Source organism: Microcaecilia unicolor, chromosome 6, assembly GCF_901765095.1.
Source record: "Microcaecilia unicolor chromosome 6, aMicUni1.1, whole genome shotgun sequence".
NCBI classification, from domain to species: domain Eukaryota; kingdom Metazoa; phylum Chordata; class Amphibia; order Gymnophiona; family Siphonopidae; genus Microcaecilia; species Microcaecilia unicolor.
This window is the reverse complement of record NC_044036.1, coordinates 170535783-170558740: the sequence shown is the minus strand read 5'-3', so window position 1 is coordinate 170558740 and position 22958 is coordinate 170535783. Positions and strand designations below refer to the sequence as shown.

At 42.0% G+C, this 22958-nt stretch overlaps 1 protein-coding gene across 3 annotated transcripts in view; it reads left to right on the top strand.

Moving 5' to 3' along the window:
* Window positions 1-22958, top strand: part of SLC6A11 (solute carrier family 6 member 11) — a 310046-nt gene that overhangs the window by 9491 nt on the left and 277597 nt on the right. The window contains exons 3-5 of one of the 3 annotated variants that reach the window (XM_030207197.1): window positions 8837-8931; window positions 13146-13232; window positions 13682-13914. In XM_030207197.1, the coding sequence (XP_030063057.1) occupies window positions 13695-13914 (220 nt within the window). In that variant the 5' untranslated portion in view covers window positions 8837-8931; window positions 13146-13232; window positions 13682-13694. Of the gene's footprint in view, window positions 1-8836; window positions 8932-12470; window positions 12563-13145; window positions 13233-13681; window positions 13915-22958 lie in introns of those variants that run through there. The other 2 variants (XM_030207199.1, XM_030207198.1) reach the window with 2 other exon arrangements.

The following is a 22958-nucleotide window of genomic DNA, read 5'->3' as shown; positions in this document are numbered from 1 at the left end:
TGAAGTACAGAGTAATGGATGCCTTTGCCTGCAGTAAAGTATTTGCCCATAGCTTCCGGGAAAGGAATTGCTTTGGGCTTCTATCATCTTAGCCTTTCATATTCTCATAAATCTGCACTGATGCCTTTAGTCAAATGTCATTCATGCAGAATATTTTAATTAAAATAAGTGTTATTTTCTTTGAATTGGGGCTGGTGATACTTCTTGCAATTAGTTTTTTTTGCAAGATGAATCTTTCTGTTTCAAGTTTACGGTTGAATATTTGATGGAAATAGTTTAAAGAGTAAAATAAATAAATATATACAAAAAAGCAAGTCTTTAAGTGAAGCCGCTGTTAAGGTATGATCAGAATTGAAAGAATAGCATTAAGTCAAACTGCAAGGAGCTGCAATTATGACCCTGAAGTCAGAGTTTCCAAATAGACACTGAGGAGCTTGCATGAGTGACCACGGTTCAAAAACAAACTTCATTAAGGGTGAGGGAGCTAGATGATTTGAACAATAGCTTTGCTTGTTTTGGAATCTGTGTGGATAATTAGAGAACTTGGTAATAATGGAAGGGAACTGGGCTGTTGAAATTAATGTTGGTGTTATCAGAATCTCAGAGAAGAACGGCAAGGCTTGAAAAAGCCTACCAGGGAAGGTGTGGAAGATGATCACTTTAAAAGATTATGGCCCCCTTTTACTAAGGCACGCTCACGTTTTTAGCGTGCGCTAAACATTAGAGACGCCAATGCATTCCTATGGATGTCTCTAACGTTTAGCGTGCCCACAATTTTAGCATGCGCTAAAAACGTGAGCGTGCCTTAGTAAAAGCGGGCCTACAATTGTAATGTATTTCTATACTGCTGAAACCACCAGATTCTTAGTGGTTTACAATAAGTACAACAAACAAACAAAAAAAACATGTCAATATTTGGTAAGAATAATATGAACCCTGAGATTGCTATTAATGAGATTGGGGGAGGGGGAAGATTAGAAGAAGTGCATGCAAACTTTGTCTCCTCCCCCCCCCCCCCCCCCCCCCCCACACAAACTCTCTCTCTCCTTCTCTTTCTATCTAACAGGGATAAGGTCAGCCTTCTTCCACATCAAATTCCTGACCCCAATGCTCCTCTTCCCCTCCACTTCTCTATAAATCACTCACAATTCCCTTGTGCTCTCTCTCCACTCTAACCTCAGCCAGTTATTGGGATCACAGAGAGCTGCAAGTTGAGCTGTGTCTGCTCTAGTTTCTCCTTCCCTGTTTCTTCATGCTGCCTCTTGACATCAGAAGTTATAAGGTGAAGCTTGAGTGACTGGACATTAGAGATAGACAGCAAAAATGTTTTGTTTTGTGTCGTTCACCATGCCAGTTTTGGGAACGTTCATTTTATTTGTTTTCATTTGGCCATTTTGTCATCACAGGAGCAAAGTCATTGTATGCACACTCTTTTAAAAGAGATATTATTTGCCAAAAGCAGACAAAAGATTGCAAAGTATCACTGTCAACTGCTGAGCAAGATGCAAATAGGTTCTGGAAGCCAAATTTAGGCTCTTAGGTAGAAAGCTCAAATTCAGAACCTCTAGGGTAGCATTTTCTGAAGTGCTACCTGTTCCACGCGCAGGGCCCAAGAGATAGGCAGAGCTCTGGAGTCTCAATGCGTGGATGAGATGATGGTGCATTTGGTCGTGAGAGGGGCCAGGATTCGTAGTGCACTGGTCCCACTAACTGAATGGAAAAAGCCCTTCCCTTACTAATCTGGAAAGGAACGGGCATGCATGAAGGAAACTGAATGCAAATGAGCTGCTCGCTGTGAGCTCATTTTCACACGATTTCCTTCCTAAGGAGGGTGCCTGAACTGCCCAGATGACCACTGGAGGGAATCAGGGATGACCTCCCCTGACTTCCCCAGTGGTGATTAACCACCTCTCACCCTGAAAAAAACAATGTTTCAAACTTTTTTTTTTTTTTTGGAGTATGTCCTTTGCTATGCCTCTGTGAGATCAGTTGAATATGTCCTTCCCTGCAACTGCAGTTGAGAATGTCCAAAATGCCTCCAGCACCCTCTTGATTTATTTGGATTGTGGATCACAAGTAGCAGCAGTAGGATTTGAACCAGCCACCTCTGGATTGCCATACCAGTGCTCTAACCACCAGGCCAGTCTGCCACTCCTCTATGCTATTTCCTTGAAATTTGGCTGTCCCTTTAGGGGGGCAGCTCAGGCTGTCCAAAATGTTTGAAAGAAGGACATCCATGCCTTCGTTATGCCTCTGCTGACACACACATACCTCCCCCGCCCAGGGACCTACATACTGCCCCCCACCCAACACAGCGATGGCCAAATTTCAAGGAAGTGGAGTGGCTGCATGACAGACTGGCCTAGTGGTTAGTGCACTGGTCTGGCAATCCAGAGGTGGCTGGTTCAAATCCCACTGCTGCTACTTGTGATCCACAATCCAAATAAGTAAAGAGGGTGTTGGAAGCATTTTGGACATTCTCAACTGCCGTTGCAGGGACAGAGGCATAGTGAAGGATATACTCTTAAAAAAAAAAAGTTTGTAAAGTTGTTTTTTTCGGGTGGGAGGTGGTTAATCACCACTGAGGAAGTCAGGGGAGGTCATCCCTGATTCCCTCCGGTGGCCATCTGGGCAGTTGGGGCACTTTTTGGGGACTTGTTCGTGAGAAAAAGGGTCCACAAAAAGCAGCCCAAATTCTCGCTTCTGTCGCCCTTCTTTTTTCCATTATCGGTCGAGGGCACCCATCTCTCCTCAGCCGATAAACATGCCCCAGTCCCACCTTCACCACGCCTCCGACACGCCCCCATCAACTTTGTTCATTCCCGCGACAGACTGCAGTTAGAGGCGCCCAAAATCGGCTTTCGATTATACTGATTTGGGTGCCCATGAGAGAAAGGCACCCATCTCCTGATTTGGGTCGAAATATGGGCGTCTTTCTCTTTCAAAAATAAGCTGGTGTAAACACTTTTTTGGGTATATTAAAAGCAAGAAGCCGACAAAAGAATCAGTTGGACCGCTAGATGAGCAAGGGGTAAAAAGCGCACTCAGAGAAGACAAAGCCGTAGCTGAGAAGATACCAAGGAAGGTTTGGGAGCGATATTGGTGCCAGAAATGGTATTTAAACCTGACGAGTCAGAGAAACTGAATGAAATCTCTAAAAACCTAGAGGTGCAATTTGAAAAATTGAAGCGTAGCAAATTGGACTGGATGGTATTCATCCCAGAGTAATCATAGAATTGAAAAATGAACTTGCAGAACTATTGTTAGTAATATATAATTTATCTTTAAAATCAAGCATGGTACCAGAAGATTGGAGGGTGGCCAATGTAACGAAGATTTTTAAAAGAGTTTCCAGAGGTGATCTGGGAAATTATAGACCAGTTAGCCTGATGTCGGTGCCAGGCAAAATGGTAGAGGCTATTATAAAGAAGAAAATTACAGAGCATATTCAAAAGCATGGATTAATGAGACAAAGCCAACATGGATTTAGTGAAGGGATAATGGAAACTGAGGACGCCCATCTAGGAAACAACCAAATCCAAGCTATTTGGTTGTGGGAGGAGCCAGCATTTGTAGTGCACTGGTCCCCCTCAAATGCCAAGATACCAACCGGGCACCCTAAGGGGCACTGCAGTGGACTTCAGAAATTGCTCCCAGGTGCATAGCTCCCTTACCTTGTGTGATGAGTCCCCCAAAGCCCACTCCCTACAACTGTACACCACTACCATAGCCCTTAGGAGTGAAGGGGGTACAGTGGGTTTCTGGTGGATTTTGAAGGGCTCACATTTATCACCACAAGTGTAACAGCTAGGGGAGGGGATGGGCCTGGGTTCGACAGCCTGAAGTACACTGCACCCACTAAAACTGCTCCAGGGACCTGCATACTGCTGTCATGGAGCTGGATATGATATTTGAGGCTGGCATAAAGACTGGAAAATATTTTTTTAATTTTTTTTGAGGGTGGGAGGGGGTTGGTGACCACTGGGGGAGTAAGGGGAGGTCATCCCCCATTCCCTCCGGTGGTCATCTGGGCAGTTCGGGCTCCTTTCTGGGACATGGACCTAAAAAAAAAGGGACCAAATAAAGCGGACCACATTTTCGCCAGGGACGCCCTTCTTTTTTCCATTATCGGTCGAGGATGCCCATGCATTTCTAAACTTTGTTCTACGAATGTACAGCTGCAGGTAGTTGCTGCAAGGCAAAGGATTGAAAGAGATGTACCTGATACTGTGAAGACTGTAGCGGTACATTGTTTGAAGATATTGAATTGCTTCCTGCAATTGATTGAGATTCAAGAACAAGTGCCGCAGTTTTCGTAATGTGATCAATCAGTGTGTTCACGAATGACCCGTAGAGAAAAATAAAATACCAAAAAAGTGATCGATTGAGACACAAAAGATGAAGAGACACATATGATTGAGGGTATGACACTGGACATTTTTTGTTTGACAATTGTACACTACGGGAGGCTGGGGCAGTCGATGATTATAAATAGTCACAAAATATAGGCTTACCAGTTTGGTGGTAAAAACTGCCTAAGTGACCGTATGAGACGACCCCTTCACATACCAACAGCACTTAGTACTACATGTTCCACCATTAGCGGGTTGTGTATAATCTACTACATAGAGGTGGAATATTGCCATTGATTTTTTGACAGTATTTCTAGGATAAGCAGCATAAAATGTATTGTACTGTTCTTGCTAGGTTCTTGTAACCTTGATTGGCCACTGTTAGAAACAGGATACTGGGCTTGATGGACCTTCATTCTGTCCCAGTATGGCAACTCAGCAGAAATTGTTACCCTGTAATTTCCAGAAGCAGAGGCTTCAGTGAGGTAGAAGAAGTTTCCTTGGAATCTAGGTTAAGAGAGTGAGTTGAGAGGAAGTGATTGGATATTTAACCTGTGGAAGCTGTGTCTGGGACAAGCTGCAGGGACCCTGAATTAAGAAGGAAAAGTAGTACATATTCAGTGTGGAACCTGTCAGGGACAAGATTCAAGGATTGTGTTTATTAAGAGCACAAAATCTGTGAGGAAACAGACCTGTTTATTTCCCTTTTGTACAGTAATAAAGCTTTCCTTTTGACATCACACTGCCCTCTGTCTCTATTTATGAGGATTCCATGCCTTTCTGTCGCTCGTATTACCATAATGCACTATTGGGAAAAGAATGTGCACGCTTCCAGAAAAAGTGTGCCCTTTTGAGAAATAGTGCACACTCTTTTGAAAGAGTGAGTACAATTATCAGCCAATGAAAAAACACAATGGTGCTCATTTTCAAAAGAGAAAAAGTCTCAGAAGTGGCACAAAGTGGCAGATGAACGTTTTCTCACACACAAAAAAAGTTTTAATCCCCCATTATAATGGTGATTACGAAAGAGCCTGAAAGAACTCTCCAGAGTTACTTAGGGGAGGGTTTCAAGGTTTTGGGTGGTAAGGGATCCAGCCCAAGAGGGTGGGTTCCTGGTAGGTTGCAGAGGGAAATGTTTCTGGTTGTTGAATGACAGTAGGAGAGGAGTTAGACATTATTAAATGTTAGTGTTGGGGAAAGCACAAGGTCTTTGGTTGCCTCTACTCCTACCGGGACCCTTGGGAAGAGAGGAGTGTCCTGGATAGGTTCAAAATACTAAGGCTAACCAAAGAGGAAGGTTTGTGCAGGTAAAGCATTACATATTGTAGGATTATAAATTGCACCTAAGAAGATACATGCAAAGGAGTAGTGTGACCACCAAGGCACTTCCAAAAAACAACAGGAAGACGAAGCTACAGTAGAAAAACCTTTATTCTTATAACACGGCACCGTGTTTCGGCCAAGTGCCTGCCTCAGGGGCCTTTGTATGAATGTATATGGACTTGGGAGTTTTAAGCACTTGTTGATTTGAAAAAGACACCCAGTGCGGAAAGAGAACCGGAAGAAGCATGCAATAAAGGTGATCACTGTGAAGCAGGATCCACTATGTGACCTCAGTCTTCCGCTTCGACGGTCTTCATTCCCACCTATGGATTTATAGTGTGCATCTGATACCAAGTTGGATTGCAAATTGACGGTCTGTTTTAAAGAGGATTTGAACTGCCTGTTGCAGAATCTTCAGTAAAGTTTTGGCTTGTTTGCATAAACTCAGGACTGGAGTCTTTTCTTTGCGTGACAATGAGAATCTACTTACTTTTTGAAGTAACCAAGAAAAGTGAGCAGAGTGCATACAGTGATAAAGCCCCAGCTCAAAACCCTATGGCCTTCTGGATTTTTATCCGGCCCCGCGCAAAGCTCAGTGTGTGTGAACAGATAGACTTCAGTGTTTGAAGAAAAGGAGGAAATGATTGGTCTTTATTTGTGACACTAGTTGGGTGCCCCTGACCCGTTACAAGCTAGCTGGTGCCTGGACTGTTGAGACCAGGGTTACACATCTAAGTCACGATTTTCAAAACTCAGAATTGGGATGTTTTACTCTGCAGTTTGTCTAAATCGCAAGAGAGTGTATCGGAGGCAAGTTTTGGACGGGCTTAAAATCTAGACGTTTTTCAGCGATAATGGAACAGAAAAAATGACAATAGGAATGGAATAGGAAAATATTTTAAAACTCCCACAAATTGGCCTTGTGTGGTATAATGGCAGAAAAACTGGAGAAGGCAGTAGGTAAGAAGTGCTGCTTGCCAACCCCTGCTGCCAACTGGAAGGCAATACAAAGAGGGGTCCTTTTACTAAGCCATGGTAAAAAGTGGCCTGCAGTTGTGTTGCTGCATGGTATTGGTGTGCGTTAGGCCATTTTTTACCACGGCTGGAAAAAAAAGGCATTTTTCAATGGGGCAGTAAATGACCATGTGCTAAAATGAAAGCTACCGCGCGGCTATCAACTGCCCGAGTCCATTCCGTCAGTCTTTGACCGGATGGTATTCATCCCAGAGTACTGATAGAACTGAAAAATGAGCTTGAGGAGCTACTGTTAGAAATATGTAATTTATCCTTAAAATCGAGCATGGTACCGGAAGATTGGAGAGTGGCCAATATAACCCTGATTTTTAAAAAAAGATCCAGAGGAGATCCGGCAAATTATAGACCGGTGAGTCTGACGTCGGTGTCAGGCAAAATGGTAGAGACTATTATTAAGAACAAAATTACAGAGCATATTCAAAAGCATGGATTAATGAGACAAATTCAACATGGATTTAGTGAAGGGAAATCTTGCCTCACCAATCTACTACATTTCTTTGAAGGGGTGAACAAACATGTGGATAAAGGTGAGCCGGTTGATATTGTGTCTGGATTTTCAGAAGGCGTTTGACAAAGTACCTCATGAAAGACTCCAGAGGAAATTGGAGAGTCATGGGATAGGAGGTAGTGTTCTATTGTGGATTACAAACTGGTTAAAAGATAGAAAACAGAAAGTAGGGTTAAATGGTCAGTATTCTCAATGGAGAAGGGTAGTTAATGGGGTTCCCCAGGGGTCTGTGCTCGAACCGCTGCTTTTTAACATATTTATAAATGACCTAGAGATGGGAGTAACTAGTGAGATAATTAAATTTGCTGATGACACAAAGTTATTCAGAGTCGTTAAATCGCGGGAGGATTGTGAAAAATTACAAGAGGAACTTACAAGACTGGGAGACTGGGCGTCTAAATGGCAGATGACGTTTAATGTGAGCAAGTGCAAAGTGATGCATGTGGGAAAGAGGAACCCTAATTATAGCTACATCATGCAAGGTTCCACGTTAGGAGTCACGGACCAAGAAAGGGATCTAGGTGTCGTCATTGATGATACGTTGAAACCTTCTGCTCAGTGTGCTGCTGCGGCTAAGAAAGCAAATAGAATGTTAGGTATTATTAGGAAAGGAATGGAAAACAAAAATGAGGATGTTATAATGCCTTTGTATCGCTCCGTGGTGCGACCGCACCTCGAATATTGTGTTCAATTCTGGTCGCCGCATCTCAAAAAAGATATAGCTTAACTCTTCAACCAGGCCTGCACATAGTATTGCAGGACAGGTTAATCCATGCCTACCCTAGCTAAGATAATACTCAAGCACCTTTCTGACTTAATTTGCTAATTTCTTTAAATTAGTAGCTTATTTTCTAACTCCTTATTACTTACCTTATGTATCTTTATGTTCCATCTTTGCTTACACCATACACTGTCTATTAACATGTTTTATTGTGTACTGTGTCAACATTGTAATGTAGCAATATATGCACTTTGCAGGGCTGCTTAAGGTTGTGCATTAATGTTCCCATAAACGTGAGGTACCTGCAAAAAATTAATGCAAGAGCACTTACTTCCTACTATTTAGGAAGCACTAAGTGCTCCTGCATTAACTCTGTGTTATCCGGTTAAAGTGTGCTAATCATAATACACTTGCCAGAAAACACGGGAACGCCCATTTGCCCATGACACATCCCCCTCTAACATCATTTTTTTTAAATAGGTAATGCGTGGGTTAGTTCATGTGCAAACAGGCAAATTACTGCAAAACAATTTAATGTGATTGGAAGTGATGGAAAATAAACTGAGAACTCTCAATTTGAGATCTGTGAACTTCCCCAAAGTGTCTTTCCAGTTACCTAGGGACACTTTGAAGAAATACTTTGTAGAGATGTTAAAGATGCCACCTGATTTGCAGCCCTGTTGCAAAATGCTATTTCTTGTTGGTGAGATCTGGGCAAGGGAACAACGAGAGAGCTAAACTTTCCAAAGATAGTTTCAAGGTACCAGCCATCCTGGAAAGATCTTTGGATGGAGAGACTAAAAGAGCTTAGCTTCTTGGTAGAATTTGTTTCAGCAAGACAGAGATAGAATTTTTACTTTGTACTGTCATAATTGGTCCGCTTTGTTTCTTGGACAGAAATTGTGGCTATTTCCTGATTTGTGTAGAATAACAGGAGAGAAGGAAGTAATTCTTTGCTGTGGCCCAGGAGGCACGTTATGCTAGGAATGCAGGTGATTATTAGATTTCCTTGTAAATGTATTGTGACTTGCGATTTTCATAGGTATATTTTCTTTTAACCCTCATAATTTCTGAGTTTCGCTGATGGTTGCTTCGGATAGTAAGCTTTTTGGTGAGCTCATGTAAGGGGTCCTGCGCTAGTGGCGGTGGACATTTTTGCCACACGCTGAGGCCTTTTTTATCACAGCGGGTAAAAAGCCCCCCAAAAGAAATGGCCATAAGGTAAGTTTGCACCTACTGCAAGGTCATCCCACGTTAATCCAGCGGTAACCAGGCAGCGCGCAGTGATGGCTGATTACCACTGGGTTACCCCCTGCGGTAATATGTTTTTGGAATTTCTGATAGTGCCGGAAATGCCATGCGCTGGGGTGGAACTACCGCCGGAGGCCGCGTTAGGCCTTCAGTAGTTCCGATTTGCCGTATGGCAAGCCTGCTACCACGGGGCAACCCTTTAGTAAAAGTGCCCCTTCGGTAGTGGGGAAAGACAGGCTTTTTCCTATTTACATCTACAGTGGCGTACCAAGGGTGGGGCGGTGGGGGCGGTCCTCCCCGAGCGCACTTCGCTGGAGGGGTGCAGAAAGCAGCCACGCGGCTGTCGGCTCCACTGGTTCCCTGTTCCCTCTGCCCTGGAACAGGTTACTTCCTGTTCCGGGGCAGAGGGAGCAGGGAACCAGCGGAACCGATAGCCGCGCAGCTGCTTCCAGCAGGTAAGAATGCACCCGGGGGGTGTCAATGCGTCATGGGGGGTGTCATGCTGCACCCCGGGGGGGACAGATGCCACGGCACCCAGGGGGCTGCGCACAGTGGCGATCCGCCCCGGGTGGCAGCCGACCAAGGATCGCCACTGTACATCTATTTAATATTATACTTCTAATTTCCTTTCTTGGATCTCCTTTCTCTTTTATTTCAGTTCTAGAAGGAATTCATAATTTTTTTTGTTATATTTGCTGTGAAGTTTCCTGGTGATTCCATTTCTATTGAAATTGTTGGATTTGATATAAATGTTAAGGTAAACAAACCCCCACTTTAACATGTTCTGTGATAGCCTTGTTAGAATGCACTAACTATGCATTAAGGGTCTCTTTTGCTAAGGCGTGCTATCATTACTTAAATATATAAGTATTGTCACACTGGGACAGACCAAAGGTCTATCAAGCCCAGCACCCTGTTTCCAACAGTGGCCAATCCAGGTCACAAATACCTGGCAAGATCCCAAAAAAGTTCAATACATTTTGTGCTGCTTATCCCAGAAATAGCAGTGGATTTTCCCCAAGTTAATTTAATAATGGTCTACGGACTTTTCCTTTAGGAAGCCATCAAGACCTTTTTCAAACCACGCTAAGCTAACTGCCTTTACCACATTCTTTGGCAATGAATTCCAGAGTTTAATTACACATTGAGTGAAGAAAAATGTTCTCTAATTCGTATTAAATTTACTACTTTGTAGCGTCATCGCATGCCCCTTAGTCCTAGTATTTTTGGAAAGAGTAAACAAAAGATTCACGTCTACTTGTTCCACTTCACTCATTATTTTATAGACCTCTATCATATCTTTCCTCAGCCATCTTTTCTCCAAGATGAAGAGCCCTAGACACTTCAGCTTTCCTCATAGGGGAGTCGCCCCAACCCCTTTATCATTTTTGTCGCCCTTTTCTGTACCTTTTCTAACTCCACTATTGGGCTCATTTTCGAAAGAGGACGCCCATCTTTCAACACAAATCGGAAGATGGGCGTCATTCTCCCAAGGTCGTCCAAATCGGAATAATCGAAAGCCGATTATTGACGTCCCCATCTACTTTCCGTTGCAGGGACGGCCAAAGTTCAAGGGGGTGTATTGGAGGCGTAGCGAAGGCGGGACTTGGATGTGCCTAACACATGGACGTCCTCGACCCATAATGGAACAAAAGGGGCGTCAGTGACGAGCACTTGGATGACTTTACCAGGTCATGTTTTTCTTACGATCAAGGTACAAAAAGGTGCCCGAAATGACCAGATGACCACCGGAGAGAATTGGGGATGACCTCCCCTTACTCCCCCAGTGGTCACTAACCCCCTCCCACTCTCAGAAAAACATCTGTAAAAATATGTTTTGCCTGCTTCAGATGTCATACTCAGGTCCATCACAGCAGTATGCAGGTACCTGGAGCAGTTTTAGTGGGTGCAGTGCACTTCAGGCAGGAGGACCCAGGCCCTCCCTACCTGTAACGTTTGTGGAGGAAACAGTGAGCCCTCCAAAACCCACCAGAAACCCACTTACCCACATCTAGGTGCCCCCTTCATCCTTCACCTATGGTAGTGGTGTACAGTTGTAGGTAGTGGGGTTTGGGGGGCTCAGCAGACAAGGTAAGGGAGCTATGTACCTTAGAGCATTTTATGAAGTCCACTGCAGTGCCCCCTAGGGTGCCCTGTTGGTGTCCTGGCATGTCAGGGGGACCAGTGCACTACAAATGCTGGCTCCTTCCACGACCAAAGGGCTTGCATTTGGTCGTTTCTGAAATGGGCGTCCTTGTTTTCCATTATCGCCGAAAATCAGAAACGACCAAGTCTAGGGATGACCATCTCTAAGGATGACTAAAATTTCAAGATTTGGGCGTCCCTGACCTTATTATCGAAACAAAAGATGGACCTCCATTTTGTTTCGATAATACGGGTTTCCCGCCCCTCCATCGGGACATTTTGCGAGGACGTCCTCAGCAAAACTTGTGTGTCCCTTTCGATTATGCCCCTCCACATCTTTTTTGAGATGCGGTGACCAGAATTGAACACAGTGTTCAAGGTGCGGTTGCACCATGGACCGATACAAAGGCATTATAATGACCTCACTTTTGTTTTTCATTCCTTTCCTAATAATACTTAACATTCTATTTGCCAGGTATTTGTGACCTAGATTGGCCACTGTTGTAAACAGGACACTGGGTTTGATGGACCTTTGCTCTCTGTCCCAGTATGGCAATATTTATGTACAAAACAGCAGTTCAGTCTCAAAAACTGACATGAAATCCTCTCCATGAACTCTTGTACACTGCCCTGGACCTGTCAAAAAACAAATTGTGGTAAATGTTTGTCTATAGCCCCTGTTTACCTCTCTGCATTGCTGTGGAATACTCAGTGCCGTCATTAACATTCATTTTAATGCAATGTGCAGCCATGCATTCTGCAAATTAACACTGGCACTCAATCCCTCTCTCTAATACTATGCACATACAAGCCATGTTCAACCTGTGGTAACTGTGTGGTTAGGCCCATAGTAGCTTTTTACATTGGCCCCTAAGACTGTGAGCTCTCCAGGGACAGGAAAATGACTACTGTACTTGAATGTACATAACCTTTTCGATATATATCACCTGCAAAGTTGAAAGCTAAGAAAAATAAAACAATTAAATAATGCATCGTTCGGGGAGGGATGCAAATGGCGTCCTTGACAGAATCTGGCCCTTACTTCCTCCTAAATGTTATTTTTTTGCAGGTGCTGCAGCTCATGGAAACATTAGCATAAGACGTGCAAAAAAAAATGCCCAACTTTAATACCGAGGAAAAGTCCTGTGTTAGAATGGTCTAAGCCAAGGTTTCACCGCACCTTAGTAAAAGGGCCCCTTAGTGACCTGCCACTTTATATGAGTTCATGTGATCATATTTTGTTTTTCTTGTTTTTATTTCTGTGAACACAGAGAATGCCTACTTCTTTCTGCCCTACGTGTATCCGTGCAGTTCACACGTTTTGCACTGTTGTCTTTACTGGTTTGTTTACTATTTCCCTGTCTGTGCAGATTTTACTATTTGATTGGATTTCTTTAACTCTTGGCCCAAAGAGACAGCAACGCTTTTGAGCGGTGATCTTGCCTGTCTTTCCCCCCAATCAAAAGGCTTCTAATTTACTCTTTAATGTGAAAAAAAAGAAGAAGGGTGCATGTACCGATGCTGGTGACTACCTTGGCCCCATGCCGTTGAACGGAGAAGAGAGTGAGAAAGAAAGACTGGAAAAAGGAGGGAGGGGAGGTGGGAAGGGGAGGAGGAAGAGGAAGGTTGTTATCAGATCACTCAGGCAAAGGCAAAGCATTTGCAAATTATCCATTGCGTGGGTAGCAGGGACAAGAGCATCCTTACAACCGAGAGGAAGAGAGAGAGAACTGAGAAATCTTGTAGCCAGCAGGAGCAAGATAAGACATCTGTCTGTGCATCATTCTGAACTCGATCGTTTCCATAACAGATCTGCCCTGCGACAGGACGATTTGTGCCATTTAACAGAGATCTCTTTGAACGCCTAGAACAGAATCCTATTGCTATATTGTCTGGGGTGAGTAACATGGCTCTTTTTCTTCTGTCTGGGAATCCTGCATTCATTGAATCCGTTTTACTTTATTTTGGAGCTGTAAGAGTTAGATTATTTGTACTTGCAAATCTTGAGAATGCTTTCCATATTTATCAGTTAAGCTGCAGTCTGTGTTTACAAATCTTTTTCTACTATATGAAGCTCCACAGACTCTTATTAATATGAACTATTGTATTTTCTCTTAAATACCATGGTCTCTTTGCTCTTTGACAGAATTCATATCTTTCAAAGTTGTCAACTCCTTAGGTTTAATGTCCTTGATAACAACCGCTCATAGTTTGTATTAGGAGGTGAAACCATGAAATAGGAAAGAAAGATTGTTGAGGAATGTTAATGTTTTGGATAGAAAAATGACTTCTGTAAACAGCTTAAGTTTTGTCTGATTCCCCCCTTCCCCCACCCCCACACTACAGGCGGAAAAAAAATATGACAGCAGAAAAAACTATTCCAGTAATTAATGGCAAACCAGAAGATGCTTTGGACCCAGAAGCTTCAAACACCAACCTGGTCCACAGCAATGATAAGAAAGTACACGAGAGGGGTCATTGGAACAACAAAGTGGAATTTGTTCTGTCTGTGGCAGGAGAGATTATTGGACTTGGGAATGTTTGGCGATTCCCTTATCTCTGTTACAAGAATGGAGGAGGTAAGATGGCATGGCATGAACTGGAAGAAAAACATAATTCCATCCCAGCTACAGGTTATGAGTCCAGTGTTTGCAATACAAATTTTAAATTCCAGGTATCTGTAAAAAGGATGTCAGTTTATTGTTAAGGGCAGCTAAGTAAACAATAATTTTGCTAGCTCAGCATTTTAAGTTACTTTAATATTTACTATACTGACTCAGCAAAGTCTATTCATGTATTCTTCTATTTGAAATATTTTTGTCACACAGTGCACACCTTAAAGCTGATGGTGATGGTTTGAACCTTATTTAGGTAACACAAATAAGATAACATTTTAAAGATGTTATCTAGTTTTCAATTGTTTTAATTTTACAAAAAGCAGTTTTTCTAATATAGATTTTAAGGTCAATTTTATAACCAATCAAACGGCGGCAATTTTTAAATGGAAAAGCAGACATCTACTTCCCTTCTAAAATTGCAGCGTACAAACGTATTTATGTTGTAGAGATAGGCATGTGCATAATTTTACGCCTGCATCAAAGCAGGTGTAAATATTAGGGGTGCACATTCATTTGAAATGACATGGGAATTATTAATATTTCCATGTTTCATGTCATTTTCAGCCCCAAACATGAAAAAATAAAATTTGTGGGGTTTTTTCAGACAGAATATACACTCTTTCTGTAGAGAATGCACTCTTTATATCCTTGCCCCTTATATGAATAAAATTAAAAAGCAAAATGGAACAAAATGAAAATTCCTGTAAAAGAAGTGAGACATTAAACAAAACTAATGTTTGTGTGTTGTACACCCCCAGTAAATATACTAGCGCCTCTGCTGGGATTTACATTCTATGGGGGTAATTTTTATAAACTTCTGGGCAAAAAGGCTTTTTATAATATCTCAAGGGTTATGCTGTGTAAGGTAGGTGTGGAGAATACTCATGTCTACCTCTGCCATTCTGAGTGTGGCCTTGTTTAATAAAGGAGTTTGGGCAGAGTGTAGGCAGAACTACGGTGTATGCATGTACTTTATAAAATATGAATCTCACTAATGTAAAGGTTTGCTAAATATATGAGGAAAGGCACAGGGACAACACCACCCACTAAATTTAAACAAAATTAAACCTCAAAGCTCCCAGCAACACCCAGTCACCAATGTTGCTTCATTTGGAAGTCCCAAGTATTATCATTGGTTTCTTATTTTCAAGTAAAGTAGGAAGATTTAAAACAGAACAGTGCAAAACTCCACATAGGGAGCAAAGACTGTTCTCAAAAAACCTTCTCCCACTACTGAGTGCAAAAAAACTGTCCCTGTAACTTCATTCTTAAATAATATACATAAATACAATGCTGTAATGTTCTTGACTTCATATCACATAATATACAACTATCAAACAGAACAAAATGCAAAAGTGTCTTAACTTGCCAGTCCTGTTGACTATAGATTCACCCGTTCTCCTGTTCAAATGGAGATACGACAGTCTTTTAACAATTCTTGCATTCCGGGGGGTCCTTTGACATCCTCCATAGTTCACTGACCTTAACAAAATGACAGTTATAAACTCTATAGAAAGCCTATTGGTGAACGAGTGCTGTTGGGAGCTTTGAGGTTTCATTTTGTTTAAATTTAGTGGGTGGTGTTGTCCCTGTGCATTTCCTCTTATATTTAGCAAACTTTTACATTAGTGAGATTTGTATTTTTAAGTTCGCTCTTCGTGTTTACTATAACTTTTATAAAATATACACCTAAATTTACACCAACTCTTGAGCAGGTTTAAAGTTACATGAGTGAGCTTGCAGGTTTCGTAAGAATATTTTAGAAAGACATTTAGACGTCTAAGATAACCCTAATATTAGGTGCTTTCAACCTAGGCCACCTGTTATAAGATGCTTTCAAAATGTATGAACTCTACATTTCCACCCAACTCTACCACAGAAATGCCCACTTAATATCTAGAGACTTCTTTTAGAACTACTTCGTTCTACTACTACTACTACTACTTATCATTTCTATAGCGCTACTAGACGTACGCAGTGCTGTACACTTCAACATGAAGAGACAGTCCTTGCTCGACAGAGCTTACAATCTAATTAGGATGGACAAAGAAGAGAAATAAGAGATAAGGGAATTACTGAGGTGGGGGTGATAAAATAAGGGTACTGAACAAGTGAGTAAGGGTTAGGAGTTAAAAGCAACATTAAAAAGGTGGGCTTTTAGCCTACATTTGAAGATGACCAGAGATGGAGCTTGACTTACTTGCTCAGGAAGTCTGTTCCAGGCATATGGCGCAGCAAGATAAAAGGAGCAGAGTCTGGAGTTAGCGGTGGAGGAGAAGGGTGCAGATAAGAGAGATTTACCCAGTGAATGGAGTTCCCAGGGAGGAGTATAGGAAGAGATGAGAGTGGAGAGGTACTGAGGAGTTGTGTGTGAAACCAACTTTTACATGTGGAAAGCCTTTCTACTTCCTTTACTATAAAGTTGTTAATAGACAGAAATAAAAGAAAACATAGAAAAGAAAATAAGATGATACATTTTTATTGGACTATGGGGCCCCTTTACAAAGGTGCGGGAGTTTTAACGTGCAGGTGGTATACTCCGAATTGGCATTACTGCTGGGGTAGCACGTGTGCCCAATGGTAATTCTGATTTTGGCATGTGCTGAATCCCATGGTAAAAAATAATTTTCTATTTTTTACCACAGGGGCATTCCTGGTGGTAACTGGCTGCACGCCCATGTTGGCGCGTGATGCATTTTTACCATGTGGGTAGCGCGTGAGCCCTTACTGCTTGGTCAGTGGGTGGGGGGTAAGGGCTCAGGATGTAAATAGGCATGTGTTAATTTTAATATTAGCGCAGGCTCATTTCCTGGCCCATTAAAAATTGCCTTTTCCCAGCCTGGTAAAAAATGGCCCAGCGCGTGCCTAAAAGTTGAGCCCACGCTACTGTAGGCCACTTTTTACCGTGGCTTTGTAAAAGGACCCCTTAATACATTTCTGATTAGCTTTCAAAGGTAACCCTTCTTCTTCAGCTTTTATAAAGTTGTTAGAAGTGTGTCTCACCTGTTTTATTGATACAGGATAAAAAAAAAAAAGAATGTTAAAGCAGGCATGGTAGTAAATGGCCATGTTGAAGAAAAAGGTCAATCCACAACTGTTTTGGGTATTTTATCATTTTACGAGTGACTTTACTTCAAATGGTGTTGTGATGCTCATTTATACACACTTGTATACAAATATATATATTTGTATTTTTTTTCCTTTTGCAATGTCCTGTTGGCAGTTAATTAAGTCAAATCTAAATACCAAGTTTAAATCTGAATGTTGCATTTCATTTTGGTGTTATGGTTTTGTATGATATCTGATTGGAAAGTTTGGCAAGCTAGTTCAATTCCAAAAAAGGCTTAGGGGGTCATTTACTAAGCTGCGGTAGCATTTTTGCCTCACGGTAGAAATCAGCTGGCGGTAAACGCTGAGATGCCCATAGGAATATAATGGGCATTTCGGCATTTACTGCCAGTTGATTTCTACCACAAGCTAAAAACACTACTGCAGCTTACGTAAAAGGCTCCCTTAGGCACCTAACTATTGGAAGTTAGATGTCTAAATTGGGAAACTTTGAAAACATACTAGGGTTGAAAATGTAAATTCAGTATCATTAGACTCTTAAATTTAGAGGATGGGGTGGTATAAGGTCAGAGGACTAGTTTTAATTCCTAGGCATCCAAATTAAGTTCCTAAATTTAGGTGAATAAATATTAGTCCTAGATTTAGGACACTGAAAGGCTCTTTTACTAAAGTACGGTCAAGTTTTGCAGTTATCGCATGGTATCTACAAAGAATTTGCGTTAACTTTTGGAACAGGTTGCAGCATCTTCCCATACGGTTACCACAGAGGGAAAAAAACCCCTCCTCCTGTTGAGGAGGTGATGAGTGCATCCACGGAATGGACCAGATTCAGAAAAGGATGCCCAAATTTGGGCACTGGAAAAGATTGGCACGGAGCACTATTCTATAAAGGGCTCCGAGTTGAGTGCTCTTTATAGAATAACACGTGGAATCCATTCCTGCACCCAAATTTGGGCACAGGTATTTATACCAGCTGAAACCTGGGGTAAATGCCTGCACCCAACTCTTGGCATTTGGGTGTGGGAATGGCACTATTCTAAACTCCATGTGCAATGTTTTGGGAATGTTCCTGCCCTTCACCTCAGCCACACCCGCTTTTGAGTTGCATGCTAAGGGATTTAGGTGCACACTGTTATAGAATAGCACCCAGGAAGATGCGCATGCAAATATTTAATAATGCCAATTAACTGCAATAATTTATTGTTAACGTCAATGTATTACAATTAATTGGCTCATAAGCCAATTAATTTGTGTGTGCATCTTTGGTGCCCAAATTTGGGTGCCATATTTAGAATCTGGGGGGGGGGGGGCAGATGTAGTAGTGATAGTATGTGATAACTACAAGGTCCAACTCATGTCCTTTTCTGGTGTCATGTCCCTGGGTCAGACCATGACTCTGGAGTTTGCTCTTTATTGGAGGGCAAACAAACCTTTTCTGGGGATGGGAAGGTGATAGAACTAGAGGGCATGAATTGAGGTTGAAGGGGGGCAGACTCAGGAGTAATGTCAGGAACTATTTTTTCACGGAGAGGGTGGTGGATACGTGGAATGCCCTCCCACGGGAGGTGGTGGAGATGAAAACGGTGATGGAATTCAAACATGTGTGGGATAAACACAAAGGAATCCTGTTTAGAAGGAATGGAATCTTAGCAGAGATTGGGTGGCGACGCTGGTATTGGAGAATATAACCGATGCAGGGCGGACTTCTACGGTCTGTGCCCTGATCGTGACTGAATAGATATGGAGGGTCTGGAGTGTAAATTTTAAGGGGCTTCGACGTCAGCTTCAGAACTTTTAGTACAGGACCAGTGCTAGGCAGACTTTTATGGTCTGTGCTCTGAGAAAGGCAGGGACAAATCAAACTCGGGTATACTGTACATATAAAGTATTACATACTATGTAAAATGAGTTTATCTTGTTGGGCAGACTGGATGGACCGTCCAGGTCTTTATATGCCATCATTTACTATGTTACTATATGTTACTAGATCTTTTCAGTCCACTGTCACCTCTCCTCCTTTTAAATTGAGAGGCAGAATTGATCCTGTAAAATTCTGGTCTATAATCTTTGATAGTCCATAACATCCAGACGCAGACAGCAAGGATTTCTTGTGTAAGTGAGGTGAGTTATGTAGTTTTACCCTGGATAGTATAGCTCCCATCAAAGTTTTGCCAAAACTCACCCATATGTTGTCTCCCTGGTGCAGTTGGGATATTCTCCTCCTGAAGAGGCAGTGCAGAAAATTAGAGAGGAAGTGGTCCAGACATAATTCTGTTAAGAATAAAATGCTTTGGAGGAAAGTTATCAGGGATTATAAGAAAAAGATTGTAGAAGCTAAAACCCTTAACTATAAAGAGCAAATTGATCACAACCACTTAAATACCCATAAGCTCTTTAACCTTATTAATTAACTTGTATCAACTGAAAACTTAACATCAGTAACTGTAGCCATTCCCTCTGCTAATCAATTAGCTACATATTTCAAACAAAAAGTAGCTAACATTAGGGGGCCTGTGTTGCAACTTAAGGCCACCGATGTTTAACCTTTCTTCAAGCAGCCTAGTCTGAATGTTACGGACCAAGAAAAGGATCTGGGTGTCGTCGTCAACAATACGCTGAAACCTTCTGCTCAGTGTGCTGCTGCGGCTAGGAAAGCGAATAGAATGTTGGGTATTATTAGGAAAAGTATGGAAAACAGGTGTGAGGATGTTATAATGCCGTTGTATTGCTCCATGGTGTGACCGCACCTTGAGTATTGTGTTCAATTCTGGTCGCTGCATCTCAAGAAAGATATAGTAGAATTGGAAAAGGTGCAGCGAAGGACGACTAAAATGATAGCGGAGATGGATGACTTCCCTATGAAGAAAGATTAAGGAGGCTAGGGCTATTCAGCTTGGAGAAGAGATGGCTGAGGGGAGACATGATAGAGGTATATAAAATAATGAGTGGAGTGGAACAGGTGGATGTGAAGCGTCTGTTCACGCTTTCCAAAAATACTAGGACTAGGGGGCATGCAATGAAACTACAGTGTAGTAAATTTAAAACAAATTGGAGAAACGTTTTCTTCACCCAACTTATAATTAAACTCTGGAATTCGTTGCCGGAGAAAGTGGTGAAGGCGGTTAGCTTAGCAGAGTTTAAAAAGGGGTTGGACAGTTTCCTAAAGGACAAGTCCATAAACCGCTACTAAAAGGACTTGGGAAAAATCCACAATTCCAGGAATAACATGTATAGAATGTTTGTATGTTTGGAAGCTTGCCAGGTGCCCTTGGCCTGGATTGGCCGCTGTCGTGGACAGGATGCTGGGCTCGATGGACCCTTGGTCTTTTCCCAGTATGGCATTACTTATGTACTTATAATGCTGGTATTGCAGCTGACTGACTGTGGTCCTCCTTTCTGTTATCCACTCATGAGACTGTCAAATCCCTTCTCACAAAATATTCTTCCTCATATTGCCTTCTGGATGCTTATCCGAGTTATTTATTAAAAACTGCACCAACAGGATTCATTGACCTTCTTCAAGCTCATATCTCGTTTATGCTGACTCAAGGGGCTTAGGGGCTTTTCCTCAGTGGAAAGGTTCCATGAAACTAACTGAAAATCCCACAGGGTGTATGATTATGGATCATCTGAAATATGCTGGGTTCTTATTGTGGGGAGCAATGGCAAGGGGTGAAATGATCATTTTATCAAATGGTTTGGAGAGGAAATGTCTTGTGACCCAACCTAATCCCACCTCTGTTTGCAATTTCGATCTAATAATGATGTCAAAATAGAAGGCTGATTTTTGTATTTGAGGTAAAGGTATGGATCAAACCCATATAAAAATCCAAAAGCCTTCTCTGAATCTGGACAGCAGCATGGTATCTTCTCCCTTATTGGTATAGGCTACTAAGTTGCCTGCCATTCATGCCCAAACAATTGGTGATGGAGCCTTAACATGGGTGATACCTTCACTTACTCCCACTCCTCATGTTAGCTTCTGTATGCTTCCTTACACATTTGCTAGCTGGGTGGTTATTAATTGTAAACCGCCAAGCCAGAATCCTGATAAGCAGTATATCAAAACAAAAATGAGCCTTGAACCTTTATGGTGCAGATGTATCTGTATTTACAGTCAATTGTAGTAAAGCCATTTTGGTTGAATCACCAGCATATCTCAAATATGGTGAATCTTCCCTTAACATGGATCACAAATAATAATTTTACTATTGACAACGTGGTGTACCTCCTAGAGTCTATGCTTAGAGTACTGGGTGTATTAATTGACAGTCACTTCACGTATGAGCGTCAGGTTTTCTCAGTAGTGAAAAAATCCTTCCGGTTTCTTTGGAAGCTGAGGAGAATCAGATCATATTTCTCACTAGACATCTCTAGACTGCTAGCTCAATCCTTGGTTTTAACTCAGTTCAGTTACTGTAATTCCATCTGTGCTGAATGTGTGTCCTAAAAAGGATACAAACAGCCTGAAATACAGCAGATAGGCTTCAAGGTATTGCGTTTTGATAGTTACCCCATTATTATGCAAGCTGCACTGGTTGCACATTAAAGCCAGGATTATTTTTAAATTCTAAGTTTTTGTCTTTCAAATATTATATGGCATGACACCGAATTATATGGAGCCCTTAATAACTATTCCCTTACTTGATATAATCTTTGATTTTAGGGACTACCTTAGACTTCATCTTCCAGATTTCAAGAGAGTGTGTTATAAGCCAGTTCACTCTGATGACTTTAGATATCACGGTGCTAAGCAGTGGAATTCACTGCCAATAGCAATCAAGGGTCAGCTTGATTACTTGGTGTGAAGTGCTGCGTACGTCCGGTAGCGCTATAGAAATGATAAGTAGTAGTAGTAGTAGTATTTCATAAAAGACTGAAGACTTTCCTCTTTGAGAGGTTTTTATCCATTATTGAAGCATCTTAGATTGCAAATGGCCATCAATAGTCTATATCTGATATTTTGTTTATGGCTTTGTAAACTTTGTCTTTTTTTAAAATTAAATGTTAGCCACATTGAACTCGAGTATGTTCGGGATAAAGTAAGGTGCAATTGTCAAAAATAAATAAATAATAAATAATATGTCAAAAATAAATAAATAATAAATAATAATAATCTTCTTTATACTGACCCATTCCATGACATACAGTTAGAGGGGAATTCTATAAACTAGGGGACCCTTTTACTAAGCTGCGGTAAAAGGGGGCCTGCGCTGGCATCAGCACATGTTTGACGCATGTTGAGGCCCCCTTTTACTGCAGTGGGTAAAAGGCTGTTCATTTTTGGCAAAAAGAAATTGCCGTGCGGTAAGGTAACCACTTACCCACATGGCCATTTAGTGAGGAGCCTTACTGCCACCCAGTGAGATGGCGGTAAGGACTCCCGTGCTAACTTGGCAGTAACTGAGCGACGTGCGGCACAGCCCGATTACCAGCGGTTAAGTTCCAGTGCTACAGAAATCATAAAATTCCCTGTAGCGCCGTAAATGGCACACACTGGGGGTGGGAACTACCACCGGGCTCCTGCAGTAGTTCCTGGATTGGCCCCTAAGTGAGTACATGTACATGCCACATGAGCACATAAATGTATAGAATACTTGCATACGCATATAGAAACATAGAAACATGATGACAAATAAAGGCCAAATGACCCATCCATCCTCTGTAACCCCCAATTCTACCTGTTCCTAAGCGATCCCACATGCTTATCCCATGCCTTTTTAAATTCCGGAACAGTCCTCGACTCCACCACCTCCACCGGGAGGCCATTCCACACCTCCACCACCCTTTCTGTGAAATAATACTTCCTTAGGTTACTCCTAAGTCTATTCCCTCTCAACTTTGTCATATGCCCCCTGTGAAAGTACCAGCAAAGCACTTAAGCACTTTTCTGTAATGGTACATGTAAGTGGCACACTCCCAAATTCTATAAAAGT